Raw genomic sequence first — 17,500 nt, 5'->3', positions numbered from 1 at the left:
TTTAGTCTGAATCGCTCTACACACACACACACACACAGACACACACACGCACATACACCACGACCCTCGTCTCGATTCCCCCCTCGATGTTAAAATATTTAGTCAAAACTTGACTAAATATAAAAAGAACTTAACAAAAACGTTCTAGTTTTTAACTGACGTTTTTCAAAGGCTTAACCTCGAAACCGGTTCTTGTTTTTTTTTGTGTGTTTATGTTTCCGGTGAGTACATGTTCATTGTTATCGTGTTTTAGTTTTTGATAGACAGACATACAGACAGAGTGAGGCAGATAGACAGACATACAGACAGAGTGAGGCAGATAGACAGACATACACACAGAGTGAGGCAGATAGACAGACATACACACAGAGTGAGGCAGATAGACAGACATACAGACAGAGTGAGGCAGATAGACAGACATACACACAGAGTGAGGCAGATAGACAGACATACACACAGAGTGAGGCAGATAGACAGACATACACACAGAGTGAGGCAGATAGACAGACATACACACAGCGTGAGGCAGATAGACATACACACAGAGTGAGGCAGATAGACAGACATACACACAGCGTGAGGCAGATAGACATACATACACACAGAGTGAGGCAGATAGACAGACATACAGACAGAGTGAGGCAGATAGACAGACATACAGACAGAGTGAGGCAGATAGACAGACATACACACAGAGTGAGGCAGATAGACAGACATACAGACAGAGTGAGGCAGATAGACAGACATACAGACAGAGTGAGGCAGATAGACAGACATACACACAGCGTGAGGCAGATAGACAGACATACACACAGCGTGAGGCAGATAGACAGACATACAGACAGAGTGAGGCAGATAGACAGACATACAGACAGAGTGAGGCAGATAGACAGACATACAAACAGAGTGAGGCAGATAGACAGACATACAGACAGAGTGAGGCAGATAGACAGACATACAGACAGAGTGAGGCAGATAGACAGACATACAGACAGAGTGAGGCAGATAGACAGACATACAGACAGAGTGAGGCAGATAGACAGACATACAGACAGAGTGAGGCAGATAGACAGACATACACACAGAGTGAGGCAGATAGACAGACATACAGACAGAGTGAGGCAGATAGACAGACATACACACAGTGAGGCAGATAGACAAACATACAGACAGAGTGAGGCAGATAGACAGACATACAGACAGAGTGAGGCAGATAGACAGACATACAGGCAGAGTGAGGCAGATACACAGACATACAGACAGAGTGAGACAGATAGACAGACATACACACAGAGTGAGGCAGATAGACAGACATACAGACAGAGTGAGGCAGATAGACAGACATACAGACAGAGTGAGGCAGATAGACACACAGACACACAGAGTGAGGCAGATAGACAGACATACACACAGAGTGAGGCAGATAGACAGACATACAGACAGAGTGAGGCAGATAGACAGACATACAGACAGAGTGAGGCAGATAGACAGACATACAGACAGAGTGAGGCAGATAGACAGACATACAGACAGAGTAAGGCAGATAGACACACAGACACACAGAGTGAGGCAGATAGACAGACATACAGACAGACACACAGACACACAGACACACACACACACAGACGGATATATATTTAAACTGAGAGAGAGAGAAAGAGAGAGAGAGAGAGAGAGAGAGAGACAGACAGACAGACAGACAGACAGACAGGCAGACATGCAGGCAGGCAGGCAGGCTGGCAGGCAGGCAGGCAGGCAGGCAGGCAGGCAGGCAGGCAGGCAAACAGACAGACATACAGACAGACGGAGACAGACGAAGACAGAGATAGAGACAGAGATCAGGGAGGGATATAAGATGGTGAAGACTGATCCAGTGCGTTTAGTTTTATTCTGTCAGGCCGACAGATTGTCTCAATGTTTTCATATCGCTTCACGCGTCGTGATTTTTAATTTACATTGCAATTACGCTGACGTTCGTTGTTTTTTTCCCTACTCATTAAAAAGTGAGAAGTGCATCAATAATGAATCTGTTTTTGGGTTTTGCGCTTGAGTAAGCCGTTGTGGCAAACCTCGAAATCAATATATACACATTTTTGGTTTGGGAAGGTTGAAATTGGACACAGCCTGGAAAAGATAGAACCCGTTATAATGAGGAGCGCAGGGAGCGAAGTAAAACATCCCACCATGGTGCCGTCTTTACTGTGCAAACCGTTCGGCTTATACAGTGGAACCGCCTTGTAAGACCCCTCAATTTAAAGATGCAGTGCCTAAGTCCCAGCGTGGAGAGCAAAGATTTGTCTTTTTTTTCACAAATTACAATAAAACCAGCCAAAAGCTGCACACGACTATCTCACAGATGCCTACACATAGCCTACCTTTAGTGTTGCCAGCCTAATTTAATCACGTGCGGGACCTCATGTCAGGCCGGTCGAGGGCGACTTTTCCCTCCCTGCCAAGAGGTAGACCAACATTAATTCGTCAAAAAAGTGCAGTTTTTGACTCCTTGCAAGAACGTCAATAAAACTTGGATTTTTTCCCAAACGAATTATGTGCCAGAGGCATGACTGAAAGCTCTAGGGGCTCCGTGCACATGCACGTGACAGGTTCAGTCACTTTAAGACTCCCTGCTTTTAAGACCTGATTGTGTTCTCTCCAGATTATCTGTTCATTCCTCTATCAAAAAGCAAGAAAGGTAGGTTTTTTTTGTGTGGTTTTTTTTTTTTACGTTTGCAGTCTCTTTGTTTTTGGATTCATTCCTCTGTAAAATGTCCCCCATTTTCTTCCTCCTTTTCCAAACAGGACTTTCTCAGATTTATGGAAGTTTTAAAAGAGGGTTCCATTGTACCATCTCAGAGCTGGCCAGGCTTTAGCTTGAGGTCAGACCACCCCTCCACCTGGACACGTGCCAACAATCAACAGCCATGGTTGACCGGTGTACGAGTATTTCAGTTCATTATTTGTGACCCTCCACCACGGAATGAGTCGCATGTCACCTTTGCATGATTTTCATATTTTTACATTTTCCTAAAGAGTTTTTTTGCTCTATCCAGTGGTGAAAACTGTTTCAGAAAAGAGCGAAAACTGTTTGAGTTATAAGCCTGTGATTAAGGTGACTCACACTGTTACCAGACACTCCCCGGACTTATATTAAGCCAAGCGCAGAACAGCGCGAGATGACATTCGCCTCATTTCGTGGTGGAGGGTCACAATTATTGTCTTTCCCGGTGCACGTGGAATCCAAGCCACACCTGTGTTGTGATGGTCAAGGTTTGGTCGTCAGTAACCTGTGTTGTAATGGTCAAGGTTTGGTCGTCAGTAACCTGTGTTGTAATGGTCAAGGTTTGGTCGTCAGTAACCTGTGTTGTAATGGTCAAGGTTTGGTCGTTCAGTAACCTGTGTTGTAATGGTCAAGGTTTGGTCGTTCAGTAACCTGTGTTGTAATGGTCAAGGTTTGGTCGTTCAGTAACCTGTGTTGTAATGGTCAAGGTTTGGTCGTTCAGTAACCTGTGTTGTAATGGTCAAGGTTTGGTCGTTCAGTAACCTGTGTTGTAATGGTCAAGGTTTGGTCGTTCAGTAACCTGTGTTGTAATGGTCAAGGTTTGGTCGTTCAGTAACCTGTGTTGTAATGGTCAAGGTTTGGTCGTCAGTAACCTGTGTTGTAATGGTCAAGGTTTGGTCGTCAGTAACCTGTGTTGTAATGGTCAAGGTTTGGTCGTCAGTAACCTGTGTTGTAATGGTCAAGGTTTGGTCGTCAGTAACCTGTGTTGTAATGGTCAAGGTTTGGTCGTCAGTAACCTGTGTTGTAATGGTCAAGGTTTGGTCGTTCAGTAACCTGTGTTGTAATGGTCAAGGTTTGGTCGTTCAGTAACCTGTGTTGTGATGGTCAAGGTTTGGTCGTCAGTAACCTGTGTTGTAATGGTCAAGGTTTGGTCGTTCAGTAACCTGTGTTGTGATGGTCAAGGTTTGGTCGTCAGTAACCTGTGTTGTAATGGTCAAGGTTTGGTCGTCAGTAACCTGTGTTGTAATGGTCAAGGTTTGGTCGTTCAGTAACCTGTGTTGTGATGGTCAAGGTTTGGTCGTCAGTAACCTGTGTTGTAATGGTCAAGGTTTGGTCGTCAGTAACCTGTGTTGTAATGGTCAAGGTTTGGTCGTCAGTAACCTGTGTTGTAATGGTCAAGGTTTGGTCGTCAGTAACCTGTGTTGTAATGGTCAAGGTTTGGTCGTCAGTAACCTGTGTTGTAATGGTCAAGGTTTGGTCGTCAGTAACCTGTGTTGTAATGGTCAAGGTTTGGTCGTTCAGTAACCTGTGTTGTAATGGTCAAGGTTTGGTCGTCAGTAACCTGTGTTGTAATGGTCAAGGTTTGGTCGTCAGTAACCTGTGTTGTAATGGTCAAGGTTTGGTCGTCAGTAACCTGTGTTGTAATGGTCAAGGTTTGGTCGTCAGTAACCTGTGTTGTAATGGTCAAGGTTTGGTCGTCAGTAACCTGTGTTGTAATGGTCAAGGTTTGGTCGTCAGTAACCTGTGTTGTAATGGTCAAGGTTTGGTCGTCAGTAAATTACAAACAATTAGACTCCTGCCTTCGGACTTCTCCCCGTCGGTCAATTTATAGCATTACAGTCTGACCTTTTCCTTGCGGTCAGGTATCGGTCACTGGCCGACTTATTAGGACATGACCGATAGAGAGGGAATGAGTACCTCCTTAACTTGTGCATGGTTTTGGGGGGCAGTTTCTGTTCAGATTTACAAATGATTGTGTTCAAATATTTTGTCGTTATCTGTCTATCGACAGTCCTACAAAGAGATCGAGTGAGTGAGTGAGTGTCGGTGTGTGTGTTTGTGTGTGTGTGTGTATGTGTTTATGGTGGGATAGCTCGACTCCCGCGCGAAATTTAGCGCTTTACTTGGACTCATAATTTTAATTCGACGTCCAAATAAAACACGTCTTCAAAATCACTCCAAAATAATTATGGAGGCTTGAAATAATGTGTAATACATATAAATAATTGAATTTGCCTACATTTTCACAATTTAGCAAAATGTCGGGATATAACACACATTGTGTTACTTTTTGTGTTTGTCCGGATACAACCTGAGTAACAATCCCTGTTCACACACACTTTTTTTTCGCAGTTTAACATAATATGAGGTTGTTTTATTACTATGACATGAGCAAGTTGCTTTTTAACTATATTTTGAATTTAGAACAGCTAGATTTTAAATTAAAACTAATATTTTTGTTGTTTTTATGTTTGCTGACATATATTGGATTTTATGCTTTTGTATCAGTCAGGTTTTGTAAATCAAGCTCAGTTTTTAGAAAAAAAATCTTCTCTTAGAACTTTGATATTAAAAAAAAGTAAATGTTGTGGTAGTAGTGGTTTTTGACTCACATGCGAAGCAAAAGTGAGTCTATGTACTCACCCGAGTCGTCCGTCCGTCCGGACGTCCGGAAAACTTTAACGTTGGATATTTCTTGGACACTATTCAGTCTATCAGTACCAAATTTGGCAAGATGGTGTATGATGACAAGGCCCCAAAAAACATACATAGCATCTTGACCTTGCTTCAAGGTCAAGGTCGCAGGGGCCATAAATGTTGTCTAAAAAACAGCTATTTTTCACATTTTTCACATTTTCTCTGAAGTTTTTGAGATTCAATACCTCACCTATATATGATATATAGGGCAAAGTAAGCCCCATCTTTTGATACCAGTTTTGGTTTACCTTGCTTCAAGGTCAAGGTCACAGGAGCTCTTCAAAGTTGGATTGTATACATATTTTGAAGTGACCTTGACCCTGAACTATGGAAGATAACTGTTTCAAACTTAAAAATTATGTGGGGCACATGTTATACTTTCGTCATGAGACAAATTTGGTCACATATGATCAAGGTCAAGGTCACTTTGACCCTTATGAAATGTGACCAAAATAAGGTAGTGAACCACTAAAAGTGACCATATCTCATGGTAGAAAGAGCCAATAAGCACCATTGTACTTCCTATGTCTTGAATTAACAGCTTTGTGTTGCATGACCTTGGATGACCTTGACCTTGGGTCAAGGTCACATGTATTTTGGTAGGAAAAATGTGTAAAGCATGTGAGTCGTATGGGCTTTGCCCTTCTTGTTGTTGTTTATTTTGTCCTCCAAGGCTCCATATTCCTTCAAAATACATGTATTATCATTCTGCTACTATGTTGTGCTGGTTTCGTGTCTAACTTACACCAAAAAATGTAAGTAACCTGTACTTTTTTTTAAACACTTTTGCCTTTAAATCATACCCTAGCCTGTGTATGCTACAGTGGAACCCCTGTCTCAAGACTATTTTAAAACATAAGGTCATAACATTTATCATATATTCGGGATCAGCTCGTTACTCCCCCGGCTCTTTCTTTCTTTCTTTATTTGGTGTTTAACGTCGTTTTCAACCAAGAAGGTTATATCGCGACGGGGAAAAGGGAGATCAAACACCTCAGAGCTGGAACATTTCGTTTTTGCCGCATAACATGAAGATTTCGCCACTTTGATGCATCCACTGATAGGAAGTGTTAAATATATGCTATTCTATCATCAGGAGTACATATTTCATCTATACGGGCCTTATATTGTCCGTTTTGCGAATTGCGTCAGAGCTGGAACAAACCTAAGCTCCGCTCATTTTGCTATTGCTCAGAGCTGGCACATCGATTAAACTAGTTAATTAATTTTGAGAGAAATCTAGAAGCAATCTGAAAAATGTTTTGACGCCAAAACATTGCTTTTACATTGGCCCAGCTCCCCATTAGGGTTTGGGTGTTCTGTGTTAGTCTGTATCAAGCATAACCCCGAACATGCGCACAAATCTCCACTTTTTGACATAAATGATCAATTATTGCGATATATATATATATTCATTGTAGCATCTAGTTGCCTACATTTGGTAATACCCAAAGCATTTGTGAACGTTTCAAACCAAAAAGTATAGTGGAACTCTGCTTTAGACACCTAGTCTTTTCATGCTCAAAAAAACAAAAAAAACTTCCCCTACCCTACCTCCCCGGTTTTGTAAAGAAAATCTGGCCTGAAGTCTTTTCATGCTCAAAAAACCCACAAAAACAAAAACATTCTAAGCTTTCTGTCTGTGGCGGTTTGTAATTTGAATAACGACATCCAATAAAGTCTACCAATTACGTAATTCCTTTCTAAGCTCTCTGTCTCTGACGGATTACATTTGAATAACGACATCCAATAAAGTCTACCAACAGCTGCGAAAACTTATATAAGAAACTTGAAACTCATCAAAAGGAATGAGTTGCACCTTGGGTCATTTCGGTCCTGAATTTCCCGACCTGAGCCAGGCAAAGCAGGAAAACAATACAACGTAATTCCTTTCTAAGCTTTCTGTCTCTGACGGATTGCATTTGAATAACGACATCCAATAAAGGCTACCAACTATCAGCTGCGGAGACATTTGTCTCAAAAAAATACGCCGAGAGGCGTTAAAGTTCCCCTTGGTTTGTCCCTGTCAAAAAAAAGAATTTGGGATTACTGGTAGCTTTTTTGTACTACCACGCATATGTAACGCCATTTTCATAAAGTTGATAGTATTTACAGCTTTCCGGTCATATGTCCGGCTATCACTCACTTTTAGGTGGCAGATGTCCAGATATAACACGTGTTTCAGAATCTCTATTTTTGGGTGAGTAACTTTCAATAATGAGTGGGTTTTTTTTTAAATCTCAAAAAGTATTCTTAAAGTCTAACACATGTTTACACTCGCACTCCGTGTCTGTAGCTTTAGAAATAAACAAGTCCAGATATAACACATATTTCTTTGCGGCAAATGTCCAGATATCCCCCCCTCAGACACGTATGTGTGTGTGTGTGTGTGTGTGTGTGTGTGTGTGTTTGTGTGTATATGTGTGTGTGTGTATGTGTTTGTGTGTGTGTGTGTGCGTGTGTGTGTATGTGTGTGTGTGTGTGTGTGTGTGTGTGTGTGTGAGTGTGTGAGAGAGTGAGAGAGAGAGAGAAAGAGAGAGAGAGACAGACAGACAGAGATACAGACAGACAGACGGACAGACAGAGACGGAGAGTTTCGCTCGGTATTAAACTGATTGGTCGTTCCTCATGCAACCGACACCCCACCCCCCGGCAACCCCTTCCGTCCCCGCCACCACCACCACAACTACCACCACCACCTGCTTTTTCTCAAAGATGCTTTGGCAGAACATAAGGCTAAACCGTGACCGTTTTATCAACGTGGTATTGACACTGTGCATGGTGAGCGGGAGTCACATTACACAAAGTATGTACAATCAATTTTACATAGCACAGCTGAGTCTTTTTTTGACGTGTTAATTACGTACATTGTCCCGGTGGGTATCTCATATTTCTGTGTCCGTGCGACACGGTATTTGAAGAGATTGCAGGTGTGTGTTTTTTCCGAGTCAGGGACAATTAAAGGGATAATATCTAAGGAAAAAGACCCTCAGATCGCTTCCAAAGTTATAACGTAAAGTTCTGCGTTACAAATGATGCCACCGCGCTTTCGCTTTGAAAAAGGGAGTACATGTCTTTTAAAAGCTTATAATCACGTGTCGTGGAATAGGCAAAGAAAGAGCACTCTTTGTAATGGTTGGGATTAGTTGCTTCCACTGAGTTACTTCCCTTGTTTGTGTACGTGATGCTTGTTACTAGGAGGCCGCGTTGCAGAGTGCTTGCCGCCAGGTGGCACTTCTCGACTACTTTTTGTTTCTAACACTGGAGAGAAGCAGCACCCTGAAGCGCATTCACTCACTTTGATTTAATTAATTACCATACTTATGATGCTTTGTGGAGCCAATCGTGCCGTGTTCGTCTGGATTAAGGTACAGTGGATTCCCCAGATTCATCAGATTCGTCAAATTCGCCAGAAACTCCCCCCAAAACGGTCAGATCCATAGTACCTACCCCTTTAACTTCTTCGTTTGTTCAGGCGCGGCTTACGGCGTCACGCAGACTGATAAAACAGTCGAGTTGTAGAATCAGGACGCTTTTGTTTCGTCAGCTTGAGTCTCAAAAAGAAAAAAAAAAGAACTTGACAAAAACGTTCTAGTTTTTAACTGACGTTTTTCAAAACATAACCTCGAAACCGGTTCTTGTTTGTTTTTTGTGTTTATGTTTCCGGTGAGTACATGTTTATTGTTATCGTGTTCTAGTTTTTGACACGTTGAATTAAATACCGGCGCACTTTCAACTTGATAACAAGTGAGGATTTGTTGTTGTTTCTTGTCACGCGAGAGCGATTCAGCGTCGACCTTTTTCTCTGTTTATTCTCGGCCATTTCTTTAAAAACTATTCACAAATAATAGTGAAGTTAAAATGTCAACACCGATAACGCCGTGACGTGGACGGGGTAGAGGAAAGCGCATCGAGATTTCGTCGCCTTTCTGACCTTTACCGTTTGGATTGGAATACTTCGCTCCCAACCCGTCCTTGTTTCAGGGTCCTTCCATTTTTCCCCCCGCTGACCATCTTCTACATGTATTTCCGACTTACGCTTGCATCGGGGAGGTTGTGGACAGAAAGCTTTACCGTTTGCCGCGATGGATGAGAAACGTATGCGGCTGGGGAACCGTCTGTGTAGTACAAACAAACGAACAAACAAAACAACAAACACACACACAAACAAAAACAACAACAGACAAACGAACATAGTTATGCTTATTCACTCACATGCAACCAATACCGTCTCCCTCTTCAATGAGCGCTGTTTACCCAGACTGATGATCAGTGATCACTTCCCGGCCTTCTCTGTCTGACCGGCCCTCCTACAACCCCCCCCCCCCACCCACACACACACACACAGACACACGTCCCCACCCCACCTGGGCCAACTGACCAACCCTCCCCTTCCCCGGCCTTTCAGCCCCGCCCCGGCCTAGTCTCCGACACTGTCCTCCACAGCACGGCTGACCGCAAGGCAAAAATATCATATAGATGAATATTTTCTGATAAAGCGGAACTATGCAAACTGCCGGTATGTAGTTTTCAGTTGTATTTTCAGCCTCGAGGTCTTGTATGTCCCTGCCGAAACAAAGGTATTCTGAAAGGACAGAAATGAGAGAGAGAGAGAGAGAGAGAGAGAGAGAGAGAGAGAGAGAGAGAGAGACAGACAGAGAGAGAGACAGACAGACAGACAGACAGACACAGGGGCGGACGAGGGGGGGGGGGGGCACAGGGGGCACGTGCCCCCCCCCCGAAAAAAAAGAAGAAAAAAAAAATAGAGATTTTTCTATGCTGATTCTATGACCATTTCTAAGTTGAAATGGCACCAGATGGCACCATTTTGCTTCTTTGGGCAACAAACATTTCCGGGGGGGCATGCCCCCGGACCCCCCTAGCAAATTCGGGCGCTTCGCGCCCATCACATTCACTTTCGATTCAAAGTGCCCCCCCCCCCTTACAAAGCAACTGATCCGCCCCTGAGACAGACAGAGAGAGCTGTAGAGCAACCCAGAAAATCAGATTATATGGGAAATCCCTGACAGGGCCTCGGAGTCAGGACGAGGCCGCTTAGCGGCGCTCCGTGGCGGAAATGTTAGTCGTCTCGGCGAGCCAGGAAACGGAAAGAAAAGCGAGGATGGCTGAGATATGATTTTTCAACCGCCAGTCCACCTGTGATGCTATTCATCTGGACGCGATAAGGTGGTGATTGTTACAGCGATGGCGGTGCTGACGCCGAAACAAGCTTTTATCGGCAACTGCAGGAAGAAACCGTCATTTCCTGGTATGTGTAGATCTTTTATTCATTAAAATGTCAAATGTGAAATGACCATCGTAATTTCTGTGAGAGAGAGGCAGTCTCCCCTGCTTTCGTTCCAATGGAATCGGGGTACGGCACTGAGTCTGCTAATGCCAGACTTGATGGGGTTATGTCAGAGATTCTGGCTAGTGTCTGCGAATGGTGGAACAGGAATTGTTGAGATCACGGCGCTTGGTACGTGGTAGAGTCACAGCCGACTGTTTGTCAATAGATGCTCTAACTCCCCGCCGATGGACTGTTTACTTAGTTGATTGATTTTCGTCGAGTCAAGTGGGAGGCTACTCCGTTGTGGCGCTTGGTGCGAACACAGTGGGGGGCGGACTGTTTTACAACGGCCACTGCGCCCCGTGGATGTTTTGTGCGCTACAGCCTGCTGTTTACAAGCAATCTCGGTGTGCATGTGTATGATGGTTCAAGTTGATTTATTCTCCTGGAGGTCACGAATTCAAGTGTCGGAATTTGAGAGTGTCAGTAAGTCAGTCAGTCTGTCACAATGTACTGTAGCCCTGGATTTTTATCACTGCTTCTGCTTCAGATGTCATAGACTCACACTGTGTTGATGAATACATGTCATTGATTTTTTCATTATCACCTCAACAATCACATTGTGACGGATCAAGTCTTTTGTGTAAAATCAGGAGATTGTGTTTATTGCAGGTGTAGTGTGAGATTGTACTGTGTGTGTTTATTGCAGGTGTAGTGTGAGATTGTACTGTGTGTGTTTATTGCAGGTGTAGTGTGCGATTGTACTGTGTGTGTTTATTGCAGGTGTAGTGTGCGATTGTACTTTGTGTGTTTATTTACAGACCTGTGCAGTGTGAGATTGAGTATTTGTTTACAGGAGCAGTGGGACAAAGTGTTTATTTACAGGTGCAGTGGCTTTATAACATTCTTTAGAATGTAACTTTCTGTGTATGCTTCCATTTATATGGCTTGGTTGGGAAACATAGGATGTCGAATTCTGATACTGATAGGAAATGACACAGGGAGAAGTCGGACAAATTCCATTCTTTGTTTTGATGCAATATTTCAAATGAAAATCAGATTGCAAAAATCAATTCAGTTAAAACAAGATGGTTTGTTTGCCTACACAAATGTTTTCCTTTCATCGAAAGCCCCAAAACACTATCACTGTGTATTAGAGTCTTGCTTATTTTATCAAACATTGAAACAGTTATGATGTCTGGCATGATATAACACTCTTGGAAATGTGACAGTGAAATGTATACCATTTAACTTGAGAGTTGTTTGGGGATTGGATACTTTAGCTCAGTTTTGGGCAAGTTCACAGAGCCAGTGAGAATTGTATGACAGCACAAGCCTATCATCTACAAGTAATATCAATCATTGGCTGCAATTGATGCCTGGTGATACATGTGCCCTTTGGCTTGAGGGAATTCTAGGAAACACTCAAACAGTTCAAGGGAAGTAACTCACTAGCGTGGCAATCAAGTTGTGCAAACCTTATTGCATGTTACAGAACTTTTAAGATAAAAGATGGTTGATTTAGTCACTGGAGTTTTGTAACAAATGCTGGTAAAAGTAAAGCCTGTTCTTAATATGCGCCACGTGCAGCTGCATGGAGCTGTGCGCAATGTCAAAAACTACTGCGCCAAGATGCGTGCAGTGATTTTCACTGTGCAGGTTTTGCTTAGGGCAGGGACGTAGCTCAGTTGGTAGTGCGCTGGCTTTGTAGCCAGTGGGTCACTATCAGCGTGGGTTAGATCCCCACGTTCGGCAAGAGATTTGCTTCTCGGAGTCGTCTTTGTACAGACTCTTTCCAGTGTCCGAACATCCCCGTGTGAACGAAAAATATTCCAAGTTCACAGCATAAGTCTCAGGGCTTGGAAAACACGAAGACACACATGCATCATCGCTCGTCTCTTATTATCATGATCGTATTTTAAAATGGGTTCCAGTCTGGATCTCTGGCACCATTTTGTGCTTTTTGTCATTTTTGGGGGCTCAAATTCATGTCAAATTATGCGAAATGTGACGCACCCAGGAGGAATTCTTTCTGTGATATTGTGAAATGAGTTGCGGTTGCCGTTCCTTTCAGTGATCGACTGAACGCTGTGCGCAGCTTAGGGAAAATTAATCAGGAAGCAAACACCAGAGGCGGATGCAGGGGGGGTTTTAATTGAAAGTAAAGAAAAATTAATGGCTCGGATTGCTCCATTTTCTTTTTCTTTTTGTCAACATTTTCCGGGGGAGGGGGGGGGGGCATGCCCCCAGACCCCCTAGGAGCTGGCCTTTGTCTTTTAAGTGATGGTTTTGGAAAGTAGTTGGGTTATTTGTTGGCTCAGGTTGCACAAGATCGGTCAATTGTCTTTGTTTTGATCCAAATGTGTCTGCTTAAATTTACTTTTTTGAAGGTATACAGTGGAACCTCCCATTTAAGACCCCCTAATTTAAGACTCCCTCCTTTTTAAGACCTTGTTTTCGCAGACTTTCTGTTCATAACCTCTTTAAAATTACCCCCATTTTAAGACTCCCTCCTTTTTAAGACCTGATTTTCTCAGATTCTTTGAGGTCGTAAAAGGGGGGTTCCGGCACGGTGGCCTAGTGGTAAGGCGTCCGCCCCGTGATCGGGAGGTCGTGGGTTCGAACCCCGGCCGGGTCATACTTAAGACTATAAAATTTGCAATCTAGTGGCTTCTCCGTCTGGCGTCTGGCATTATGGGGTTAGTGCTGGGACTGGTTGGTCCGGTGTCAGAATAATGTGACTGGGTGAGACATGAAGCCTGTGCTGCGACTTCTGTCTTGTGTGTGGCGCACGTTATATATATATGTCAAAGCAGCACCGCCCTGATATGGCCCTTCGTGGTCGGCTGGGCGTTAAGCAAACAAACAAACAAACAAACTGTATTGGGGGAAGTGTCTTGGCTCAGATTGCACCAGATGGCTCCATTTTCCTTGTTTTTATTAAGATTTTCCGGGGGGGAGGGGGCATGCCCCCGGACTCCCCTAGGATGTTTCGCGCCCTCAACTAAACGCTTCGCGTCTTCGAATTGTCCCTAAAAGAAATTTGGAAAAAAACAACTTAAAAATGATGTGATCAGCCCCTGAAACACTGTATGCAGCGTAACTGCAGCGCAAATGTGCTGTGGCTTACTGTGTACTTGAGAGTTTAATTACTTTAAACAAAAGAATAATAAAAAAAAATCGTTGGCTTGCCGAGGGACTCAAACCCAACCTAACCAGATTAGTTGCCAGGAGCGCTACCCGCTGCGCTATTTAAACTAAACTGTCGTTTGGGCAAAAAATGTAAATTAGTATTAGGCCTAAAACAAAAATAGGTGTGGTTACGGTAACCCGCCCTACCCTATTTTTAGGGGCCGACACTATAGCTTTTTATTACATTTGTCAAAACAAAACAAAATGAAAACAAGAAAACGAGTGCAGAAAATCCAATGAAAGCGAAAGCGCTCGAGTCGTCATGCAGACGACAGACGATGCAAGGGAAATAACTCCTTCTACTAAAAAGGCCCAACAGACGCTTGCCATGACAAAAATGGCGGCATCTGCTTCCGTTGCGAGTGCTACACGCTTGGTTGCTCTGCAAATGGCAAAGTGCGACCACCAAAATGAACTCAAACAAATCGCAGAGCTTTGAAAAAAAAGTTTTAACAAAAAAAAGTGAGTGCCTACCTTCCTACCCTATTTTGTTTGGCTATGTTACCTTAACCACACCTCTCTTTTTTTTGGCCTTAAAAGTACTCCCGAGTTCTTGATCTTAGAGGGTGCATCAACTCATCGGTTCCTGAGCTGCTTCATTCCTGTATTGTGTGCTTTACACTCTACCGATCTCATTATCTTTTTCCAACAGCTATAGGATGTATGCAGATTCGTTGTGTATGTGAAGTCATGCTTAGCATTCTTTCCCCAAAAGTTTACTATGTACATGTATTGTATGCATGTATGGTGTGAATTAAGTCACAGTTGATAGTAATTATTACTTACATTAATAGCTCTAGAAGGTATGAACATGTATTCATTGTGTGTGTGAAATCAAATGTATTATTAGTTTCCTGACAGCTGTATGAGGGATGAACATTTATTGTGTATAAAATTGAAGTCAGAGTTACTGCAGTATTACTTAATAGCTAACTAGGTAGAACATTTCTTGTGAGTGAAATTACAGTTATAATTACTTTCTTAACAGCTGTACGAGGTATGAACATATTGTGTGTGAGAAGTCACAGTGAGTTATTATATTACTTCCTAACAGCTGTATGAGGTATAAACATATTTATTGTGTGTGACTGTACTGTGAGAAATCACAGAACATCATTATTACTTTCCTAGCAGCTGTAGGAGGGCTAGGCATTTGTTTGTTTGAAGTCACACTCACAGTCACTATTTCTTAATAGCTGAATGAGGTAGTATTCTTGTATCAGGCAAGTGAGTTATTATATATTACTTCCTAACAGCTGTATGAGGTCTAAACATATTTATTGTGTGTGACTGTGATAAAATCACAGAACATCATTATTACTTTCCTAACAGCTGTAGGAGGGCTAGGCATGCCCCCCGCGGGTTAGGGGGAGTCCCATAATTGGTTGGGACGAGAAAGAATTTACCCGATGCTCCCCAGCATGTCGTAAGAGGCGACTAACGGATTCTGTTTCTCCTTTTACCCTTGTTAAGTGTTTCTTGTATAGAATATAGTCAATGTTTGTAAAGATTTTAGTCAAGCAGTATGTAAGAAATGTCCTTTGTACTGGAAACTTGCATTCTCCCAGTAAGGTAATATATTGTACTACGTTGCAAGCCCCTGGAGCAAATTTTTGATTAGTGCTTTTGTGAACAAGAAACAACTGACAAGTGGCTCTATCCCATCCGTTGCGATATAACCTTGAATGGTTGAAAACGACGTTAAACACCAAATAAAGAAAGAAAGAAAGGGCTGGGCATCTGTTTGTTTGAAGTCACACTCACAGTCACTATTTCTTAATAGCTGAATGAGGTAGTATTCTTGTATCAGGCAATCCATTCAAGGAAGAATGAATTTCAAGGAAAAATACATAATGCGGGGGGGGGGGGGGGGGGTCCAGAGGGGCGCGTGGGAACTCCGGGGGCAGTCTCAGACCCTGGTGGTGGTGTGAGGGCAACGGCCCCAGAAGCTGAAGCATTTTGGCCTTGTAATGTTGAATTTCACCCACTCTGGTCAAAGGTAACTTGTGCATGTAAAGTAAAACACTAATTTGTCACCTTGGTTACAGTTTTATTTTTCGCGTGTAGTTTTTTAAATTTTTTGCTTTCGCGGAAATCCGCAACATCCCGGAGATTTGGATTGCCTGTTGTATGTGAAATTACATGTGATGGGGTACGGGTGGAAGGAGGAGGAAGTAGTGATTTGAAGAAGTAGATATGCATCTAGTAGTAGTAGAGCCCGAATTTAAGTAAGGAGTACACCATGTGCCTCTTCAGTGTCTTGCAGTGAAATAACAAACTTGCTTTCGTCTATGGATTTTACACACATGTAGAGAATGATAGACAAGAGGTCACTGGCACAGACCGACGAACCACTTGATGCAAAATTAAACTCTGGAAAAACCATGACTGTTGGTTCACATTTCTCTGTAATTTCTGTTCCTTTTCTCCCCGTACGCCGTGGCCACACAGCAATCAATGCAGTCTACATCATGCTGTCTATGAAAACAGAGTACAAAACAAGTCCGTCTTCTCTCAAGTTCTTTTGTGGACAGTTCTCCCTAAAAATCTCAAACGCTATATGTACATGTATAGAAATAGGTGGGGGTCAAAGCCACCAATCAGAAGTTAGCTAACAAGACTGACAAACAAAACAAAAAAGTGACATCGCATCTCATTGGTCAACCAAGTAAACAAATCACAATCTTACAAACACACACGGCTGAACACGCAACCTGAAAGAGGAAAGCGACATTCTAACAAGGTATGAACATGGGGTGTTGTGTGATCATTACTTTCCTAACACCAACAGCTGTACGAGGTATAAACATTTTATTTTATTGTGTGTTTGAACTCACAGTTATTATTACTTTCCCAGCAGCTGCACACGGTATGAGCAATTACTTGTATGTCAGAAGTGGATAAGCCAGTTACTATAAATGTGTTCCCCGATAGCTGCAAGATTTACATTTATTGTGTCTGTGACGTGCCCCCTCTGTTTTTTATTCCCGAAAAGCAGTATGAGGTATGACGTTTGTGTGTGTGTGATTGTCATAATTACGCTGAACTATATATTTATTTTTCATGAGTTCTTAAGTGTGGACATTTATCGTATTGGCCAAAGTCGGATAAAAGGCGTCTAAAAGTGTGACATTCACACACGAATCAACTTTTAGCATGAACAACACAAAACGAACAGTAACTCTCGGCCTCACACACAATTTAAAGTGTTTGATTTATAAATTGGCGACTTTATTTTGATCTTATACATCTGTGCACTGTGGATTGTGACCGAGCGTTACATAAGCATTGTCTGAGGTATGAATTGTGTCTGTGCGTTATTTTCTGCCTTACCTTGCTCCATGGGCTTTACGATGCAGGTAAACTTCGTGCTCTTGTCACAAATAAGCTGATTTAAGGTCGTAAGGTCACTTTAACGCATGTGATGTGGTGTGTCAAGTGCTCCGTCTGCTCTTCTCCCTCATGTCTCATAATCTCTCTCTCTCTCTCTCTCTCTCTCTCTCTCTCTCTCTCTCTCTCTCTCTCTCTCTCTCTCTCTCTCT

At 42.8% G+C, this 17,500-nt stretch overlaps 2 protein-coding genes across 2 annotated transcripts in view; one reads left to right on the top strand and one right to left on the bottom strand.

Moving 5' to 3' along the window:
* Nucleotides 1–1,834: 1,834 nt before the first annotated feature.
* Nucleotides 1,835–17,500, bottom strand: part of LOC138977031 (mucin-2-like) — a gene marked incomplete at its 3' end in the record, with an annotated part of 283,354 nt that continues 267,688 nt past the window's right edge. The window contains exon 25 of the mRNA XM_070349921.1: nucleotides 1,835–1,842. Coding sequence (XP_070206022.1) covers nucleotides 1,835–1,842 — 8 coding nt within the window. The remainder of the gene's footprint in view (nucleotides 1,843–17,500) is intronic.
* Nucleotides 10,581–17,500, top strand: part of LOC138975190 (protein-tyrosine sulfotransferase 1-like) — a 22,062-nt gene continuing 15,142 nt past the window's right edge. Inside the window, exon 1 of the mRNA XM_070347849.1 lies at nucleotides 10,581–10,745. The gene's annotated coding sequence lies outside the window, so the exon portion shown is untranslated. The remainder of the gene's footprint in view (nucleotides 10,746–17,500) is intronic.

Source organism: Littorina saxatilis, linkage group LG9 (genome assembly GCF_037325665.1).
Source record: "Littorina saxatilis isolate snail1 linkage group LG9, US_GU_Lsax_2.0, whole genome shotgun sequence".
Taxonomy (NCBI): Eukaryota; Metazoa; Mollusca; class Gastropoda; order Littorinimorpha; family Littorinidae; genus Littorina; species Littorina saxatilis.
This window is presented reverse-complemented; position numbering and strand designations above follow the sequence as displayed.